At 40.0% G+C, this 19,795-nt stretch overlaps 1 protein-coding gene across 2 annotated transcripts in view; it reads left to right on the top strand.

The window, feature by feature from the left end:
• Positions 1 to 464: 464 nt before the first annotated feature.
• The window catches only part of UBE2V1 (ubiquitin conjugating enzyme E2 V1), a 63,905-nt gene continuing 44,574 nt past the window's right edge, over positions 465 to 19,795 (top strand). For both annotated transcript variants that reach the window (XM_070941739.1, XM_070941733.1), the window contains exons 1-2: positions 465 to 849; positions 8,839 to 8,958. In XM_070941739.1, coding sequence (XP_070797840.1) covers positions 486 to 849; positions 8,839 to 8,958 — 484 coding nt within the window. In that variant the 5' untranslated portion in view covers positions 465 to 485. The remainder of the gene's footprint in view (positions 850 to 8,838; positions 8,959 to 19,795) is intronic.

Raw genomic sequence — 19,795 nt, 5'->3', positions numbered from 1 at the left:
CAGGGAAGGCGAACACACCTCAGAAGTAACGATTGCAGGGTTGGTTTTTTCCCCCTTCACCTCCGTGCAAAACGAAATGGAAGGCACGGCTACCCGGGCAACGCCTTCAGATTTTTCCATCCCGGCTTTGCCACGGCCTCGCCCTGAAGCTCGGCAGACGCGCAGGGTCTAACGGGTTCGCCGCCGCTCACGAGCCGCCCACACGGAGCCCCACGGCCGGGCCCGGGTCCTACGTCGCGGAGAAACCGGGGAGGAGCAACCCCTCCCCCCTTGTACCCTCGCCAGCCAGGTGGGCGGAGCCGATGGGCTCCGGTTCGGGCGTTCGCCTCCGTAAGGCCGGGACGCTATTGGCTGAGGCGAACGCGCGCGGATTGGCCGGCTCCTTGCCGGAGGGGCGTGGCTGTTCCTGACGCCTCGTTCGGCCGGGCGGAGTGGCGGCGAGGGGCGAGTGCCGGCTGGCTGGCCGCGGGGCGGGTTGTGTCGCGATGTTGCTCTCGCCGCCGCCGCCGCCCTCGTCCTTGCCCTGCGGGCGGGCGGCAGGCGGCTCCCCTGGCCTTGGGATGCGAGCGGCCGGGCCGGAGCTCCAAGGGGAGGCTGCTCACCGAGAGCCGCCCGACGAAGAAGGGGAGCGAGGCCGCGCCGGAACTATGCCCGAGTGCGCCCCGCTCCGGACGGCTGGAGCCGGCTCCGAACCGGCCAGGGCGTCGTCCGAGGCGGAGGCCGCTGCGTCAACTGCCCAGGAAGAAGAAGAAGAAGCAATAGCAGCCGCCGCCGCCGCCGAAGACTCCTGGCCCCGGTGGGGAGCCCAGCACGCGGGAGCCCGGGAACTGGCTGAACTGTATTCCCCCGGTAAGGAGGGATGCGGGATTTCGGGGGAGGGGACGGGGGAGACTTTCAAAGGGTCTGTCGGCCGTCCCGGCGGGCCCTGGATTGTGATGCCGGATAGTAACGAAAGTGGCCCGCTTCGTCCATCTCGCTCATCCTTTTCTGCCTCTCCCGGGATTATTGCGCACTTGAGCGGCTCCTTGAAGCACGTTGCCCCGGGCAGGTCGTCGGAAGGAGCCTTCTCTAGGGTGATCCGTCTGAACCTGCAAGTTGGGGTTTAGGTTTTAAAGCGGTGGGACGGGCTTCCCATGCTTTTTTAAAAAAAGTGGCGCTTGGGATCCCCTTCCACGTTTCCGGATCAGATTTAGTAAATCTGAAGAGTGGGATCTTTTTGATTCGGTTAATGCTGCCTTTTAGCCGCAAGCTGTCTACCGCCCTGGTCCAAGCACTGAATCCAGTCTCTAAAAGAGACGGAAGAGGGTATGGGACATAAAATAAGGTCTGGGCCTCATCTACAGTTGGTGTCTTCTTGTTTTAACCCTTTTGTTCAGATATTTGGTTAAAGGATGTACAGATAGTATTTTTTTTCTTTTTTTGTAGTCAGTAATGGGTGTGCACCTGAGATGGTCCTTATAAAGAAAACTCATGTAAAAATATTTAGTTGCCTTCAGCTTCCTATTTAGAGGTATGCTTAATGCACCCTGGGTTTCCCGTTATGAATGTACTAAGTGAAACATTAAGTAGGGTTGGGCTCTGTTACTACCTGGAATGGAAATTGTGGGAAATTTCAAGGGATTAGTCAAAACCATACCACAAGATTAAAGTGGAAGTCCGCCTTCATGCTGTTGTCAAGAAAACTTCATGATTTGACTAGGAGTCAAAAACTCTTTAATGAAGTTTTCACTCTAAGTCCTAAAGCAGTATAATCAGTAGTGTAGATGCTCACATTGGCAAAATGACTTTTCTAGCAAAATGGCCATGCTAATTCATGCACTACAGATTCATCCATCTTGCTAATGGAAAAGCAAACACTACTTTATGATATCCTCTTATGATTGTCTTAGTTTGTCGTCAGTTGGGGTTTATTTGGAAATCATGGCCTAGTGCAAATCAGGACATGTTATATGTTATGAGATAGTTGTCATGGAAGACCCTCTGTTTTTGTTTGTAGATTCGCTGAAGGTTTGTCCAAAATCTAGGGCGTTATAGTTTGTAGAGCAGGGATGTCAAAGTCACATCATCATGTTGTCACGTGACGTATCGTGACTTTCTCCTTCCCTAAACTGGGTGTGGGTGTGGCCAGCGCATGATGCATCCTGTCCATAGGCCGCGAATTTGACACTCCTGTTGTAGAGTATTGGCTTTATTTCAAACAGCTTTTGTTGGTTACAGCAAGCTGCAAATTGTATTCAAACTTTATGCCATTTATATTCAAATGATATGTATTTATATTCAAATGTTATGCAGTTTTTATTCAATTTTAGCCTTTGTATAGTACATTATGCCTTTCAAGGTTAATTGAGTAACTCAATCATTTCTCTTTTGGTGAGCAGTTGAGGCATCAGGCTAGAAACCAGGAGATTGTGAGTTCTAGCTCCACTTTAGGCACAAAGCCAGTGGGGGTGACCTTGGTTAATCTTGTTCAAACCTAGAAAGGAAACAATGGCAAACCGCTTCCGAAAAACCATGCCAAGCAACCTACAGGGACTTGTCTAGGCAGTCTCCAAGAAACAGACATGATGGGGGGAAAATCTCTTAAGTAAATAAAATATATTTTTCTTCTTTCTCCTCTCCCAAAAAACTTTTCCTTAATGATTGTGGCAGAATTGATACTATAATCTGTGCTGTATACTGTGGGATTTTATTTATTACTATTTTGACTCCTGATGACTAACGTGGACAGATAGATAAAATTTTGAAAGTGATTTGCTGGTGTCTTCTTTCTAAGGTTGAGAGAAAATAACTCAAAATCATTGAATTATTTTTAAGCTACCCTCTTGTTTTAAATCAGTATCTTTAACCATTAGGCCAACTGGCTCTTTTATATAATTCTTCTGGGTTATATAAAGTACATTTATACATACTTGGTATCGGTTTAGCATGAGAAAGACAGGAGCACATGGGTTGTCTTCCTTCTGAAAAATTACTGGTTTAAAATTCTCTTCGTCAGCACAACAATCTTAATCATTTCCTTGTTGAAACAAAACGGCAGTGGAAGTTCTGGATGAGGGAATGAAATAAAAAATATATTGGGGATGTGCTCAAACAGAGCTTAAAATTAAAGAAAGGCCTTTTGGCTGTATGTGTTTGGGATATATATTTAAGTTGAACTGCTCCTCACTGGGTACAGACTAAAATAGTATTTTTAGTTCAGCTTTCTTTGTCAGTATGGCCTTCTCATCTTTTTAAATCCTTGATTTTAAGTATTATGAATACTTGGGTTGCCTTTTTTAAAGACCGCAAAGCAATAGAATCTGAACATTTTTATAAGTTCCTAAAGTGGTGTTTATAAAATTTATGAATAAATGAATAAAATGTTTTATTTATCTAAACATTCACAACTCTACTCTCTTAAGGAAAGGTGGACTATATATGCAATTTGATAAATAATCTGACCACAATCATTGCGCCAGACTGGATGCTTTTTCTCATAAACCTGAGTGTTGATTCTAATGGAAAATTCTTACCAGTTTCAGAGCCAGTTTAAATGTGCAGCTGTAATTAGGTTCTAGTGATGCTTCAGACATGAAAGCCAACTGGATGACTTCATGACAGTCAATTTTTCTCAGCCTTGCCCGCCTCACAGAGTTGATGTGAAGAAACTAGGAGGTAGCTGTGTATACGCCACCTTGTGTTAACAAAAAATGATAAAAATCTAATGAATGATCGTTAATTGGAGTGAGTGTCCTCCAGATGTTTTGAATTACAGTCCTCAATAGGGCCAGTCTATATAAAGTAATAGTTGAAATTGAGATACAGAAAATCTAGATCATCCAATTCCACAGCAACTCTTAATGTGCTGTAGCACATAATATTAAAACAAAGTAACAACAATAAAGGAAAAAAATAGTAAACACTCAGAAAAAATCAAACCAACATCTCAATCATACATCATTCCCCCAAGGAGCCATCCATCCAATCTAAGTCAGTGTCTGGGATAAATGCCAGGTTTCAAGGACCTGTTTGAAGAAGGCTAAAGTAGAAGCAGGGTAAATCTCTGGGGTGACGTTGTCCAGAGTTGTCCTTGATTCAGATTATATAACTGGATCAGAAAAATTAACCTTTTCGGGAGCTATCAATAAGTGGCATAATATATAGTGGGCTAGTAGTAGCTAATAATAATAATAAACTTACATGCTCAAAATCCTGCTTAGATCTATTCAAAGGTTGATTTCTTCCTTTTATCCTTTTCAAGGGCTTGAATAAACATTTTAAGATAATGAAGGTTTGGCAGGCTTGTAAGATAGAAATCTGGAAAACTTAAGAGATAGCCATTTCTGTTCTGTACAAGGTTTAAAAATAGAAAGCCGAAAACAAAGATCAGATTGGTGGATGAGATTGAAATCAAGCAAGGATTATGAATCTTGTACTACAAGTACTGTAATAGTAGATTATAAAATGTGGCCCTTAGACCTTAAGTCTTTTCATTTGACACTTGACCTGACACCTAATACTGTAAAAATGTTGGCTGTCTCCTTCATTCAAGATATAGCATGTGTTTCCTTTTGTAGCTACAGTTTCATAGTGTACATGTGTGTGTGTGTGATTTTTGAGTCACTTTTCTCTCTGCTTTGAAAGGTAACACCCCAGTCACCCTAGGTACCAATGAATGAGGCTTATATATGCAAAGAATCAGCTGAACTGCTTGATTTAATCTGGTTTATCCATTGCTTGTCTTACCTGGTAAATGTTCAGTGTCTAAGAAGCAATATTTCAATTTTGAACTTAATTTCAGTGTATAAAATAACTTTACCTGTTTGCAGTTTATTCAATTCGGAAACACCATAGAAGCTGTTCGATGTATTGGCCACGTGGCTAGACGTAAAATATTGCAGAGCTGCCCAGTCATAAAATATGCTTTGGAATAAACATGTTTAGAGCAGAATCACATACTTAACTCTTGACATAGCCATTCATGTCAATTTGACATTCTTAAAAAGTTTAAAATTCAATTCCATAATCCAGCATTGTCCCAGTAGTTTAAGATTATAAGAGTGATAGTCTTAACAGATACAGAAAATGCTAGGTTGAGAAGCTACAGTGGGTGTGTCTGGTGTTTTTGATTGCTCCACCAACAGCTCTGCTTAAAAAGATAACATATTTTACAGTTAATTGAGGATTCACTAAACTGCTTTATCAAAAATATCCACTGGAACATTTTTGTTTTTTATACAAAGAGTTTTTGTTCTCTTAATTTAAAGCTTCACATAACAATGATCATGTGTCAAATCTCCTCTTATTACTGCTTGGCCTCTTGCAAATCCAAAGACAGATGTGTGAAGGAATCATTGGCAGTGGGACATTTTGGAAGGTTTGAAATATATTTCATTTTAACAGCTAACTGTTAAAACAACTAACAGCTAACTAACTACCATTAGTTTAGAGCTGACAATTCATTGACAATTCTCAGGTTCTAACATTACAGTGTGAAAGAGAAATATTGGTACTAACAGAATAAACTATTTGTAGTTCAGTGTTCTACTGTGGAATCCTTGGTGCTTTCTGTCCTTGGGTTTTTTTTTGCAAATGTTTCATTACACAACTAGGTAACATCTTCAGTGCTAGAAGGGAGTTGGGTTTGCTCTGTTTATATACAGTGGCTTTTTGTATCAGTGTTGGTGGGAGTGTTGTTTTCTTCTTAGTAGTTCCTTGATTAAACTATTTACTGTTTGATTGTTTGTGGTGGTAGTTCCTTCACTGGGATATTGTTTACTGTTTGATTGTTGGTCTGGTATTAGTAGTCCCCGTTTGAGTGTTGATTGCTGATGGGGAGGTGTTCTGATCTGTTTTGTTTTCTTTTTAGCTTTTTGATTATCATGAAGAAAACAGCACTCCCACCAATTAGGTAATGAAATGTCTGCAAGGAAACAACCAAACTCGGCACCAGGAATTCCAAAGAGGAAATATTGACTTACTTTCCATACCATATATCAGTGATGGCTAACCTTTTTGCCATCGCGTGCCAGGAGAGGGAGGGGCGGGGGAGGGTCGCGCGCACATGCCCACACCGATAATTCTATGCGCCCTGCCCTGCGCATGTGCGCTCAACCCTCCTCCCCGCTTCTGGCACACAATGGCCTGGTAGGCCCGTTTTTCCTTCTTACCTGGTTCCAGATCCTCTCTATTTATCTGGGAAGGGTGAAAACAGCCTTTCCCACTCTCTTAGAGGCCCTCCAAAGGCCTGAAACGGCCCATTTCCCAACTCCCGGTGGGACAGGAAGTGACTTTTTTGCTGTCCCCAGCCTCTCTAGGAGTCTCTGGAGGCTGGGGACAGCAAAAAACATCACTTCCTGTCCCACCAGGAGTTGGGAAATGGGCCGTTTCAGGCCTTTGGAGGGCCTGCGAGGGAGTGGGAAAGGCTGTTTTTGCCCTCTGCAGATGCATAGAGAGGATCTGGAGCCAGGTAAGAAAGAAAAACGGGCCTTCCTCACCCATCCCCAGCCCCTCCGGAGGCAGGAAACAGCCTGTTTCCCTACTTCTGGTGGGCCCAGAAGGCCCGAAAATCAGCTGGCCGGTGCGCGCATGCGCGCCAGAGCTCAGCTGGCGTGCCCACTGATATGGCTATGCATGCCACCTGTGGCACATGTGCCATAGGTTCGCCATCACGGCTATATATCATTCTGTATGCCTTTGTCATGTCCTACTTTATTAGTATTTTTTAAATATCTGAATCCAAAATGTAATCTTTCCACATACAAAACTTCGTTCTAGAATCTAGATCATTATTCTCCAGTGGGCTGGGGAATTCTGGAAATTGTAGACCTCATATCTTAAAATTATTAAGATTGAGAAGCACTGTTTCTAGCCTCTTGATCAATATAACTGCTGCCTTCTGTTCTGTTTCTTATTCTTAACAGGATCCCTTTAGAAAATCCATACAACTTCCAAAGTATGTTCTCAGTCCAGCCTACCTCACAGGGCTCTTATTGTGGGTAAAATAAAAGGAAGAGTACTGTATTAGATATATTTCTGCTTTGAGTTACTTATGGGTATATAAAAATAATAAAGCTAGGATATTAAATAAATAAATAATAAATAGCACTCACTAACTAGATTCAGACAAAACAAAAAGGCACAGTTTGATGAGCCATATTCACAACAGCTGGTGTATAAAAAGTGTGCTAAGTCATAAGCAATGGGTTGCGTATACCAGTGGCTGCGTTTTCACAATTTGCTAACAAAAAATCAAATCATGTTACTAGCTATGAAGTATGTTAATCTAGGCACTTTCCAGTTAACTTCATTCTTCCCTCATTCTTATATATAAACAATTCTGAACCTTTGGTTTCACTTTAAGATGTAAATGATTTAATTGATTCTGGTTTAGAATATTATATGACTGTTCATTGTGCATTTCATGATTTAAGACTTAGTGTGTTATATAAGCCCTGTTGATTTATTCAGTAAATTATAGTTTAATCAATGCTTGCTTAATATGTACTGAACTAGTGTTTGACTTGAAATGGCAGGGTTACTTTCACAAGGAGATTGAGCATAGTTTCCTTTGGGAGGTAAAATGTAAGTGCCCTGATGTTTTGAACATCTTAATTGTTCCTTGTGGACTTTAACATTTAAAGTCTTCTGTTTAGGGTGTGATTGCTTCTCTGCAGAATGTTAACTTTGATGTCATGAATACTGAATTAGAATAATAATAATAATAATAATAATAATAATAATAATAATAATAATAATAATAATAATAATAATAATTTCACATATACTTTAAAAAAACATATTGTCAAGCTAATAATCTATGCTTTGTCCTACATATGAGAGCTATGTGGGTTCCAAAACCTGCTTCCACAAAATCACTACTTTTGAATTTCCTTTTTCCATTTGAGACAACATAGTCAACATACTGCAGGATGTAGGTAGAAGAACTGTGTGTACCTCTCCCTGGGATAAGGCTAGCATTTATGCTTCCTGGAGGAGTTGTCTTTTTATGGTTTCCTTGCCACTATGCAAGGAAAATTCAGAATTATGGGAGTGCTTGATAAAATATTTTGATCACACAGAAGCCAAACTGAATTCCTCCATTTCATTAACCCAACTTTTAAAAATGGGTATTTTTCAACTATTCAAGTAAAACATAATGTGCCAAGTATAATATTTCAAAAATGGATGCAATAAAATATTCATATAAATCCAAAATGGGTTTTTTCAGAAATAAAATACTAAGAGGGCGAATTTTATCTACCATCTACAACTCTTAATGGCAGATACCTTACATGAAAAAGTGCCTGCCAGCTCCTTCTGCCAAAAATTAGGGCGAAGTCTTGCTCATCCCTTTTTAAGCAGCAAGAGGTGTACAGGTAATCCTTGATGTACAACTGGTCATTTAGCAACCAGGAGACCTTATGACAGATTCCCCCTAAAGCTACATATCATCCAGTTTCAAAGTTGCAGTCACTGCAGTACTGCGTAGGATAGGCCCCCTGCCTATCCCATCTCCCCTACCTGCCCTCTTCACCGGCTCCCCACAGGCGTTGGGCTTGCTCTCCACTCCACTGGGTCCCACACCTCCCAGCCCCTCTCACCTATCACATACTTATCTTTGGAAGAGCTCTGCAGCTCACAAGCAAGGAGGGCATGTAGCCATAGAGGAGATAAAGGTGAATAAGCAAAGTGATTGTGGTCTTGCCTCCCTTAGCAATCCTCATGGCTTATATTGAGGACTACCTGTTATCTGTTCCTCCAAGACTTTCATATTAAGTGTTGGTTAATATGTCGCTGTTTTAATACGAGCAGAGCAAAAAGCACCATGCTTTAAATTATTATTATTTTTTTAAACAGGGAAAAGGCTACAGGAATGGATTAGTGTCATCTTATGTTTCTCCTTGATGTCTTTCAACTTCTACAGACTTCTCTTTTGCCTGAGACTGGAGCATGCCTTCTCAATTATTGTTGGTATATGTAAGTATGCATTAGTTTTTATGCAGGTTGGAGAGTAATTTCTATGCTTATCTCTATGTGATTCTTTTATCAATTTATATTCTGAATTGTGCTTGTATTTATGATGTTTCCTTTCTCTTGATATAAGCAGCAGGGTAAAAATGAATAAAAACGTAATCAAAAGTGCCCTAATTAGAAAAGGCATGATGGTTAAAAACATAAAGTAAAAGCAATATGATCCAGGACATTGGATTTTGCCCCCAGAGTATTTCTAGGAGAAATGACACGTTAAAGCTATGTGTGTTGTCCTACATAAAGAAATGAAAAATAGAAGATGAAGATTTGTTCATCTAATATACAGTATTTATTCCATACCCTTCAATTATATCTTCAGAGTAATTTATTAAACTTTTTAAAATATCTTACAATCACTGGCAACTGCTCATAAATGTATGTATGTAAGTTGAGACCTCAAGTCTATTTGTTACTCAAAGTGGATTATTTTTTTCCTTTTGAATGGAATGAAGGGGGCCTTGGCCTTTCTCTTTAGCCTGAAACTAAGGTGAAGACAAATGGGTTGTTCCATCGATCTAGGCAAGGAGATCTAGATTTGCTCCAACTAAGAGCTTTGTACTACAGAAACAACACAATTCTTATCAAAAAAACAAAGATAATGCAGTTTGCTTTAAAATTGACGGGAAGCTTCTTCCAAGTTATAATTTGCCAAAGTCAAGAGTAGTTTTGAGAAGGATATTCAAGTTTAAGAAAGTCTAGTCTTCTGTGATCTGATTTTTATTTACAGATAACTTTAATTATTTATATATATTAAAGTTGAATAAGTTGAACAAGGAAATATGAAAAAAACTTGCTTTATTTTAAAATATAAAACTTCTGTATCTGAACGCTTTACAGACCTTGTTTATCATTACCTTATTTCTGTTCTATCTGATCAAACTATTGATTATGATGTCATCCAAGATGGAACATTTACTTTCAGAGAAATGTCACACCAGCTCAGGTCAATGGCAGATCATTTGCTTATATACATACAGTCCATCTCAAATCAAGTCACCTAGGAGCAGCACTTGGTATCTGGTCTTGTCTGCCTTAAAGTGGTTCTTTAGATCAGTGTTCCCCAACCTTTTTATCGCCGCGGCCCGCTGAGCGCGCGCAGGGGTGGGGGCACGGCCCAGGAGCTTTTGCGCATGGCCTATTGCGCACGGCCCAGGAGCCTTTGCGCTGCAGCGTTCATGTCCCCCGGCCGCTGCGCGGCCCGGTGCCAGGTACTCCACGGCCCGGCACCGGTCCGCGGACCGGGGGTTGGGGACCACTGCTTTAGATTATCTGATTCTCTGTCTACCTCAAACATAAACAATAAAAAGAGTATTTTTGTTGAGATGAGTTTTGGAACTCACATGTTAAAGGACTTATAAATTACTTAATTGCTCAGAAGTCCAAATGATTGCTAAATTAAACATGCATAGTTTTAAAAACGTGAATACCTGCTAGTATAGTGTGGGAAGCAGGAAAGAGAAATTACTGTTTTAAATATATACTGACATTTTTCTTATAGAAAAAAAAAAACAGAAAAAGACCAAATTTAAGAAATGTACAGATTATATCTGAGCTTCTTTTCAACAGATAATTACATTCTTATTGTTCCTTTTCCCTTTGTAGGTATTTTCCAACGCTTTTTGCCTCTTTATTTAATCAATTAATTATTTTTTTTCTTCTTCTTTCAGCAAAAAGTCCATATAACCTTTTGCCACTTTTTCAAAAAAAAGTTTGTATTATTTGTTCTCTGAACAAACAGATCAGTTTTCCATTTTTGCAGATTTTAACATTTTCATAATTCATTCCTGCACTATGGGAATTTCATTATTTTTTCATTGTTGTACATAAATTAATCTTAGTGCAGATACGATATACGGTATTAATTTACCACAAATCTTTTCATATTCATTATCCATAAGTCTCAGTAAGAAGAATTCTAGTTTTAGAGCAATTTTAATCCTTAAAATCCTTTGTATCATTATGTGAATTTATACCCAGAATTTCTTAGCTTTTTCACAATTCCATCATGCATGATACAATATCACCCTCATGCTTTTCATGTTTCCAACATTGGTTTGAAATACGTTTTATACGTTTTTGATAATTTTCTTGGTATCATTTACCAATGATATATTATTTTATAGAAATTTTCTCTTAAATTATGACACAGTTTAAATTTAATAGCCATTACCTACATTCTGCCTCAAGTATGCATCTCTATTTTATTTCCAAATTTAGCAGCCGTTTTTGTCATGCTATCTTTAAAACCTGTTCTTTTTTTTTTTTTTTTTTTTTCAAAACTTACAAAAGTTTATACATTTTGCTATTACCTACCGGTATTTATCATTGGTACATAATTCCAATTCCAATTCCATTTTATATTTTTCAATTCTAATTGTTTTTTTTTTATTCATATTGAACCTTTCCTTAAACTATATATGAAAACCACTTACAATTATATGCTTCTGCAGTCAATTGTTTTCTTGACTTCATTTTAATTTCTCATTAAACCCATGTCATTCTAAACCTCAAGTTATTCTATCATTCTATTATTTCGCAAACAGAACCCATTGCTTCATCCAAATCAAACAACAGGCTTGAAAAGGGCAATTTAAGATTAGGCTGTCCTAACCCTTCTCTTTCTTTTGCATCCTGGGAGTTTTAGATTTATCAAACAACGTTATTTGCAACATTTCCCAATTTAATAAATCTCTCTTAATTTCATTCTACAAGTGTTCTGAAATAACATAAAGGTTATATTAGATATGGACACATTTTATTTTTTCCTCAGTTTGAAAATCAGGCTTTTGCTTCAGTTCATTTTGATCTTCCATTCTCATACTTTTGCTAATGTTTTAGTTTTCTCTTTATTTCTTCAAATGGGAGAGAGAGAGAGCTCTCACAAACAGGACAAATAATGGACAATGGAGAATTGATTAAACCTTATGAAGTATAAAAAGGAACAAGACAAGATTTCCCACTTTTACATTGTTGTTCATTTTGACTTTGGAAGTCCTTACTAGAAATGTAAGATGAGATAAAAAATTTATTGGATAAAAGTGAAAAAAGAGATCATAACTTTAGAGCATTTGTAGAGGGTTTGGTTTTAGTAGTTGAAAATCCCTTGGAGGGAATAGATTTATTAATGGAAAAAGTGAAAGAATTTGTTAGCTAGAATTAGCCAGATTTAAAATTAAGAAAGAGAAATTATCCTCATCTACCATAGTTGTAATAAAATTAACAACTTCAAAGAGGTCACCACTTGCATTTCAAAGGTTATATTGAAATGAAACTGTAGTAAAAATGCACCTGCCTGCTGAGCATGTGCTCTTGAGACAGGCTGTTCCTCATCTCGTTCGCTTAATTTCTCACTCCTGGGGACTCAATAAACTATTCACTTTATTAATAACTTAATACAGGCTCATTCACCCAGACTATTAAACTGTGCTGAAACTCAGTGTAGTACAGGTAGTCCTAGATTCAAAACAGTTCATTTAGCGAACATTTGAAGTTACAACAGCACTGAAAAAAGTGACTTACAACCATTTTTCGCACTTATGACTGTTGCAGTCTGATCAGAATTCAGACCCTCGTCAACTGACTCATACTTATGACGGTTGCAATGGTTATGTAATCTTCTGACAAGGAAAGTCAGTGGGGCAACCAGATTCACTTAACAACCATATTACTAACTTAACAACTGCAATGATTCACTAAACAACTATGGCAAAAAAAAGGTTGCAAAATGGGGCAAAATTCATTTAACAAATGTCTCATTTAGCAACATACATTTTGGTCTCAATTGTGGACTACCTGTATGTCAGACCTGCCCCAGTCAGCCCCCTCAGGAAAGCAAAAGCCTTGAATCCATTGAGTTGAATGAAAATAACTTTTACTGAGAGAAATTGGATGAAGTCAGGCGGAATCTGAAGTTCCCATGCAAAGCACAAAGTACCGTATTTTTCAGAATATAAGACGCACCTTTTTCCCCCCAAAAGAGGTGAAAATTTGGGTGCATCTTGTACACCAAATGTAGCCCAGCCCACTCGCTGGGCCCCATGCTTTTGGAGCTTTTGGAGGCTGCAAACGCAGCCTCTCAAACAGAGCCTCTCAAGCAGAATTTTTTTTCTTATTTTCCTCTATAAAGTGCATCTTATACTCTGGAGCATCTTATACTCCGAAAAATATGGTAATTCTCTCGGTTTCCCAATCCCAGCCCCTCTGACCAGATGAAAAGCAGCTGGGAACGAGTCCATCCAGTCTCTGAAGATGGTTCCCTTCCCTAATTCCTGAGCAGAAGCAGAAAAAACCCATCTCCATCCACCTCCCCCTTCAGCACAATGGCAGGATGCTTTTTCAAATTCCCTAATTTTCGACTACATTGTACCAAAAGAGTAAGAATATAACTTCCAGGTATTTCCTTTTAATTGTCCCTGTTCATTCTGTTCCTAGAAGCTAAGATTATCTATGTACTTAAAAACCTGATGCAGTAGTAGACATTGTAATGGCAGAATTATATTTTCCTTGTACAAGTATTAATAAATTGTAAATGCTTCAGAGGAACCATAATTTAAGGAAGAGATCAATTGATAGGTTTGTGTGTTCCAGTTCTTATATTAAAATGTTATATCTACGTTCATTTTCAATACTTCATTGATTTTGAGAAAATATATAATTAAAGTCTTCATGCACTCAATTACAAAGTCTTCAACTCAAGTGGGGCATATATTTTAGCTGTTGTACTGAATCTGTGCCTAGGACAAGTAAGAGCCATGGAATCAATTTTTATAAATTCATAAATTGCCAGACAATTTTCTAGCAACACTTAAAGGCAATAGGATGAAATCTTTCATGCTTATAAAATGTTACAAATTCCTGCTGTCTCGGCACAGTGAAGTTAACTGTGGACTATTGATTTCTAATGTAAAGTATCCAACAGCGCAATATCTGTTCAGGTTTTTTTGTTCCAATGCTATCGTTTTTCATAGCTTTGTTGCCTCTCTATAGCAGTTCTCTCCAACCTGGTCACTTCCAGAAGGTTGAGAAATCATTCTCCATAATTCCCAAACAGTACTGTGTTAAGCATAGTTTTTCCAGCTTTTCCAATTGATTTTAAGAATTCTTGTCCCAATATGTTTGGAGCGCACCAGATTGGGAAAGTTTTAAATAAACTGTATATGACGATAACATCAGCATAGCCTCCGGACGGTGTTGATGACCTATAACCTTGATGGCGAACCTATGGCATGCATGCCACAGGTGGCACGCCGAGCCATGTCGCCTGGCACGCCAGCTCAGCTGCGGCTGATTTTCGGGACTTCTGGGCCACCAGAAGCTGGCTGTTTCCTGCCTCCGGAGGCCCTGGGGGTGGGGTGGGGAAGGCCCGTTTTTCTTTTTCACCTGGCTCCAGATCCTCTCTATGTATCTGGGGAGGGTGAAAACAGCCTTCCCCACCCCCTTGGAGGCCCTCCGGAGGCCCGAAATGGCCCATTTCCCAACTTCCAGTTGGACAGGAAGTGACTTTTTTGCTGTATCCAGCCTAGGAGTCTCTGGAGGCTGGGGACAGCAAAAAAGTAACTTCCTGTCCAACTGGAAGTTGGGAAATGGGCCGTTTCGGGTTTCCGGAGGGCCTCCGACGGGGTGGGAAAGGCTGTTTTCACCCTCCCCATATGCATAGAGAGGATCTGGAGCCAGGTGAGAAAGAAAAACGGGCCATCGCGTGCCAGGAGTGGGGGGTGGAGGGGGATCATGCACACATGCGTGGGACGGGGCATATAGAATTATGGGTGTGGGCATGCATGCACGCAAACCTCCCCCGCCCCCCTTCCTCGCACGCGATGGCAAAAAGGTTAGCCATCACTGACCTATAATGTTGGCTTATTACCTAGGGTTGACATCCAAATATCTTATGGGTCAAAGTCCACCTCCCCCTTTTGCTTGTAATATTCCTCAAGGCTTTCTTTTCTGTTCTGCAGCTTAAATCAAGCTGTATTTTGGACTGATGTTCTATGAAAACTTTAAAAAGTTTGAGAGTTTGTGTGAAGAGTGAAATTTTCCTTTGTGGAACTCATTCAGAGAGCTGAGGAAAGGCTGAACATCTGCTTTAAATTGTACTTGTGTAATTCCGAGGCAGCATAGGTGAGTTTTGATCTTAACACATCTGGAGGTGACCAGGTTGGGATACGAGCATGCAGTATACTAGTTTTTGATATGAATCCTGGAATGTTAATTTCAGGAGGCTCTAGAATTTTTATGGAATATTCCCATAATGCCACCCTGGGAAATTCAAGCAGTGCTTCCTTATTTTTGTGCACAACAATAAATGTATTACCATGGTCGGTGGCTATGTATGAATATTTTGACCCCCCCCCAAAAAATCCGTCTTTTTAAAAAGTATATTGCGTTAACAGAAAAGGCAATGCGAATCCTGTGCTGATCTTCATGGGAATATTTGGTTCTTTTTCTATATAACTTTTACTAAGAAAAAATCTAAACAAGAAAATAAAAACATAAATACATAGTAAGGAAGAGGAAAGAAAATGAAAGAAATCAAAGAAAAAGCAAAAAAAGTGCAAGAAAAGAAAAAAGTTGAAGAAAAATAGAAAAGAAGATATAAAAGAAGTGGTTTCAAGTACAAATATATTTTCACCTCTTTCTAAAAGTTACATATCACTTTTCTTTCTATAATCTATCCTGTTCATCAAAACCTTAAAACACAAATTCATCATCAGTAACACAGTCGTATCTCAGATTCTGACTTATTTTGCCCCATACAGTAAACGTTTGGGGAATAGTTGGTTCCAAATAGGGCTTGTGACTCCCATTCAGGGCTCATCTTGGCATGTTTCTTGGCCGCGTCTCTGTTTCTTTTTGACTCATGCAAGAACAGTGGACAGCTAGGAAACGCAAATCCTTGGAGAGGGAAAGCATCCGTGGGAGAAACTGCCTCCCATTCATATTCTTTTTCGAGCATAAACGAGAGTCTGTCAGGGTTTTTGGCAGAGAACTTGCGCAGTAGAAGAACGATGGAGGTAAGGGTGAAAGCTGGTGATAACTGTTCTTCTAGAAATCTTGCTAGATTGGATTTTCCATTGTAAAAAGATGTAGGGTTGATACAGGTAGTCCTTACTTACAACAGTTTGTTTAGTGACCAAAGTTACAATAGCTCTGAAAAAAGTGACTTAAGACCATTTTTCACAGTTACGACTTTTCTCCAACACCCCCATGATCATGTGATCAAAATTCAGATGCTTGGCAACTGGCTCATATTTATGACCATTGCTGTGTCCCAAGATCATGTGATCGCCTTTTGCGATCTTCCGAAAAACAAAGTCAATGGGGAAGCCAGGTTCACTTAACAACTGGGTTACAAACCAGGGGTGAAATCTATTTACCTTCCTTACTGGTTCAGAAGCGCATGCACATGTCACGGGCGCGCGCACACCTTCTGCGCATGTAAAAAAAATTACTTCCTGGTTATAACCAGGAAGTAATGACACCCAGGCGGCGATCGCTACCGGATCACCGAACGACAGGGGAAAATCGCTACCGGATCAAGCGATCCGATCCAATTCGGGAGCATTTGACTCGTTACAAACTTTATCAACTGCAGCGATTCACTTAACAACTGAGGCAAGAGAGGTTGTAAAATGGGGCAAAATTCACTGAACAAACGTCTCCCTTAACAAAATAAAGTTTGGGCTCAATTGTGGTCATACATTGAGGACTTGGTCAAATTTCAAGCATTACCTTTTGAGAACAGTGCAGATGCTTTGGTATCCAGATGCTTTCTGATGTGCCATGCCAGATCAGCACTCAAAGAACTCCATTTCTTTCTGTTCCTCCACAGCAAAGGTGAAGCATTTGTGACATCTTCAGAATTTAGCATGTGATGCTCTGTAGTTAGCTTGCCTAGAGACCCATGATGTTGCAACATGTTCCAGGCAAGCGAGACTAAAAGCACAGACTTAATCTGGAAGAGGATTTAGAAAGCAGGAGGTGCCTTGTTTAGAACAAGGTGTGTTCCTGTAACTTTGTCCCCTGCTAAGCTTTTATGACTGTGGTGGCCTCATTCCTGACTTAGCTACTGCCTGATAACATAGCTGATACCATTTCCAGTTCTGTAAGATAAACATGTCACCTGTCTCTTCCCAGTTTTGGGTGCAACCTTTCCCAGCCAAGTGCTGCCGAAATAAATTGGACTATAACTCCAGCAATCCCCAACTTTATTTTCCTATCTCCCTTCAAAGATTGATGGTAGCTTTGGGATATTTCTGGAATGTTTTTCTAATTTAGCACTTAAACATTTCCACCAGGGTTAGCAGGCAACATGAATCTAGAGCAGGGATGAAATCCAGTAGGTTCTAACAGGTTCTGGAGAACCGGTAGCGGAAATTTTGAATAGTTCGGAGAACCGGCAAATACCATCTCTGGCTGGCCCCAGAGTGGGAATGGAGATTTTACAATATTCTTCCCCCAGGAGGGGAGAGAATGGAGATTTTGCAGTATCCTTCCCGTGGAGTGGGGTGGGAATGGAGATTTTGCAATATCCAATATCCCTTGCCCACCAAGCCACTCCCACAGAACTGGTAGGAAAATTTTTTGGATTTCACCCCTGATCTAGAGCCCTATACTTCAAGTGTAGTTCCCAGAAGAGAGTATGACTCTGTCCTAACCAAATTGTGTCATAATTGCCTCGTATCATCATGGGTTCTGTTGACTCTTGTTTGTTTATGTTTGCTAACATCTGATTGCAGGATTTCATAATTACCTGAACTGCTCTGCAGAAAACTTATTAGAGTGGATTGCGAGATTTTGTAATCTCTTTCCATTTTTACATCACTTACTACATGCAAGGCACCAACAAATAGTGACACATGAAACCATAAATCAAAACTTGACAAAAGAAGTATTTGGCATTACAGTCGAGGGTGGGGGGGAATCTGCTCTGATAAAATCATATTTGCAGCCAATATCATATGACTTCTTTTTCAAGCATGTTTAACTCTTTCCCTTGGGCTCCAATCCTGATTCTGGAACCCATGTTTAGACTTCATGTTTTACTTTTACTCAGTGCATTCAAAACAATTCTGTGCTTTGTCCTTCAGAAACATTTTAGAGTGAGAAAAAAATATTCAGACATCTTACTTGCCTGATATAATTCTGCAAGGAAATTATTTTGTATAGATTTGTATTTGTGCATCCCCTTGTTTTGATGGGGATCAGAGGACCTGCAAAAGTTTGGTTCATAAGTTCTGCTTTAGATGCAGTGGCCCCCTTAAATGGGAGGGGGGACTTTATAAGAAAACAGTCCAATTTGTATTATTCATTTCTGCAGATAGCTAAAGTAAATACTGCACATAGCTATAAGTAACCTCTTGTCTCCTTGCCTCTTTCCCTGATCTGAACTTTTGCTAATAATCATCTTTCCTATGTCCCAGTTAAGTAGCCTAAATGGAAGAGAATTTTTTCTTCAAAAGCTATGTTTGGACTTTTTTCATTTCTGAAAATGAAGAAAAAAAATCTAGAGCCTTCATAACTGCTGTATTAGGACCAAACTAAATGGACGTTTAATTATGCGAAAGCAGAAAATTATATTTTCTCCGAGTAGCAAAATTTGAAAATCTACCCATTGCTATGGATCTGTTAGCCTACAAGGAAATTTCCAGCTGAAACAATTCCTTTCCACATTGCTTTATTTTAATTTTTTCTGCTAGGGCTGTTTAATAAATCCTATTTTGAGTCAAGCGATCTGTTTAAACCTCGAGACTATTCTGGTTGCTATTCTCTGATCAAAATCTGACTAATTGTCCTTATAAGCGAAGAGTTACATTACTATTATAGAGTACTTGGGCTAGATCACAGAGTGAATCAGCTGCTTGGGGAAATAACATGAGCTCCAGCCCTCTGGTCATAGGGACTGCTCTGGTCGCTGGGGAATTCTGGAAATTAAAGTCCACTCATCTTCAGGTTGCCAAGATGGTGAAACACTGCTGCACAGTTCAAAATGAACACAGTGCTGCTTTGTTCTTGAAGATGTTTGCAAGCTTTCATTGGGAAGAGGTTCTGTATAATGTATACATACATTATTCTAAGGGCAGGACAAGTGCTTTTAAAAGTTTTTAAGATAAACCTTGAGAGAAACCTAGCAATTGTTAATCCTCTTGTTTGATAATGGGTGGCCAGATTCAATTAAAATCACATTTAGATAGAAGATAGATAGAATTCTTTATTGGCCAAGTGTGACTGGACACACAAGGAATTTGTCTTTGGTGCATAAGCTCTCAGTACCTCCCAATAGCTCAGTGATTTATTTCCTGCACAGTAAGCTTTCTCAACAAACCATGTGTTTTAGTCATACCAAAATTATTTAGTCATTGATTTAATGAATCTTTTTTTTATTGTTGCATTGTTTGCCAAAAGTCTGTCACTCCTAGCAAGATCAAACCAGTTATTTATCATTGCCTGTGAAGGAAGTATGAACCAATTCAAAATACATCCTAGAACAGGGATGGCTAACCTTTTTGCCGTTGTGTGCCAAAAGCGGGGGGAGCGCAGAGGGGTCGTGCGCGTGTGTGCCCACACCCATAGTTCAATGCCCCCTGTGCCCCAATCCCCCGTGCATGCACACACAACACCCCCCCCCCCGCACCGCGTTTTGAGCCTAGCAGACCTCCCTGAAGCCTCCAGAGGCTGGAAACAGCCCATTTCCAGACTTCTGGTAGACCTGGTAGGCCCATTTTTGGCCCTCCCCAGGCTCCAGAAGCTTTCTTGGAGCCTGGGGAGGATGAAAACCACCTCCCCC

This window comes from Pituophis catenifer, unplaced genomic scaffold (genome assembly GCF_029215685.1).
Source record: "Pituophis catenifer annectens isolate HBS135680 unplaced genomic scaffold, rPitCat1.0.hap2 SCAF_3, whole genome shotgun sequence".
NCBI classification, from domain to species: Eukaryota; Metazoa; Chordata; class Lepidosauria; order Squamata; family Colubridae; genus Pituophis; species Pituophis catenifer.
This window is presented reverse-complemented; position numbering and strand designations above follow the sequence as displayed.